This window comes from Plasmodium cynomolgi (assembly GCF_000321355.1).
Source record: "Plasmodium cynomolgi strain B DNA, scaffold: 0633, whole genome shotgun sequence".
Lineage (NCBI taxonomy): Eukaryota > Apicomplexa > Aconoidasida > Haemosporida > Plasmodiidae > Plasmodium > Plasmodium cynomolgi.
In genome coordinates this window covers 1-1,805 of record NW_004192984.1, presented here as the reverse complement: position 1 = coordinate 1,805, position 1,805 = coordinate 1, and the positions used below count along the sequence as shown (strand labels likewise).

General features: G+C 23.7%; 1 protein-coding gene across 1 annotated transcript; it reads left to right on the top strand.

Annotated features, from left to right (window-relative positions):
* Positions 1-1,179: 1,179 nt before the first annotated feature.
* Positions 1,180-1,325, top strand: PCYB_004990 (CYIR protein; the record flags this gene model as incomplete). The annotated part of the gene is made up of 1 exon (XM_004227920.1): positions 1,180-1,325. A coding segment is annotated over one exon (144 nt), but the record flags the coding sequence as incomplete, so codon positions are not given.
* Positions 1,326-1,805: the final 480 nt, after the last annotated feature.

Here is a 1,805-nt window from a genome sequence, read left to right as displayed (position 1 = left end):
CATGATACATCTTTAAAAAACATCAAAATTTAATGTATTTTTAATAATGATGAGTGTAACAAATGCACATCGGAGAAAACTAGATGTAATGTTTATATACTATATATAATTATTACCATTCCATTTACTTAAAAGTTTCACTTTACGTAAATTATTTTTAATAACGATCCTTTATGTAATTATTTAAATCATTTTACTTTTTTCATTATAATTAGGTAGTAGATTTTTCACGTGAAAAAAATTAAATTCAAGTAAATTTTATGATAAATTAGAAAATGTCAATAAACATAATGATTACGATTAGTATTGTTGTACACCTCAAATCCCAAAGCATGATAGACATGTAAGTCGTGTATTTTCAACTATTTTAAATTATTTGAAAAATAATAAGCTATCAGATAATGGCAAAAACAAGTTCAGTATCTATAATCTTTTAAATTATTGGGCATATTATACATTAAATGATCTTTATCGTTCCAAGGAAAGGTCAGAATTTGATAATGCTTATAATGTACTAGAAAAAATATGGAAAGAACGTGTTAATGACAGTAGTAGTGAAAAATATTATAAGAAATTTAAACCTGATAAAGTTCCTCTTAGCTACATGAATTGAAAACAAAGAAAAGAATTATATGAATATTACATCAATATTGTTTGAATTATATCAAGCGCTAAATTTTTTAATATAGGGTGCGATGATTTTTATAAATATGTTAAGTACAAAAAAGGCTATATGATTATTTTAGGAATCCATGTTCTATCTCTTGTAATGTTGACTATCCAAATTTTTTTTGAGGAATGCAAAGAGTATAATCCTGAAAAGCTGTTAGCTGAGTTTATATGTTACCAAGATAAGCTAAAAAAGGAAAATGAACAAGCGTAAGCACAAGCACATATTCAAGCACAAAAAATAGTAACTTCACCCCCTCTACAAACAAGTATTACAGAAACTCCTGATTCTACTATTACCTGCAGAGGTACAAATGCTGGCAATGATTTCTTAGAGTAGTGGTAACTTCTATGACCTCTGGTGCTTTATATAAAGTATGAGCATATTTATTTATTACACATAATTTTTGTATTTTTGTTAAGAGCTTACATATACATGTATATTTACAATTAATAAATATGTTATACATATTATTTACTATTATTTTATATGCTAGTTTACACCCTTAGGAAGAATCTTAAGTAATAGATTTGTATGGAACAATAATAATAGGAAAAATTTATATGGAGGAAACAATGGATTATTGGATTATGCACCAGAATCTTTTAATGCATATTTAGGAGAGTCATATTATATTGGATACCATCCTGCTTAATGTTTTTAATTTAAAACTGTTAAAAATAAAAATTATTATAAAAGAATATCATGTAATACTAAATTATTCGATTTAAAAACTATCAATTAATTGCCACAAAGATTAATAAATAAAATATTCATGCATTAATAGCATAAAACCAAAATAATTACAAAAATGTATATTGAAAAATTGAACAAATAAATAAATATGAACATGTACAAATTAACAAGAAATATAAGAAATTTATTTTCAATATTTAGATAAGATTAATGTATTTATATTTTTTCCCATTATATACTCTGTAACATATTTGTTAATAGCCGTGTATAACATTATTTATTCAACATCATAATTACTTATATAAATAAAAATAATTACGTAATATGATTTAAAAGTATACTCCATAAAACTTGATCATAATATAAATTTACGAATAATACCTCTCCTTCTATATATATTTTACAGTTCAACTAAATCTTTTACACTTTTTCAAAAAGC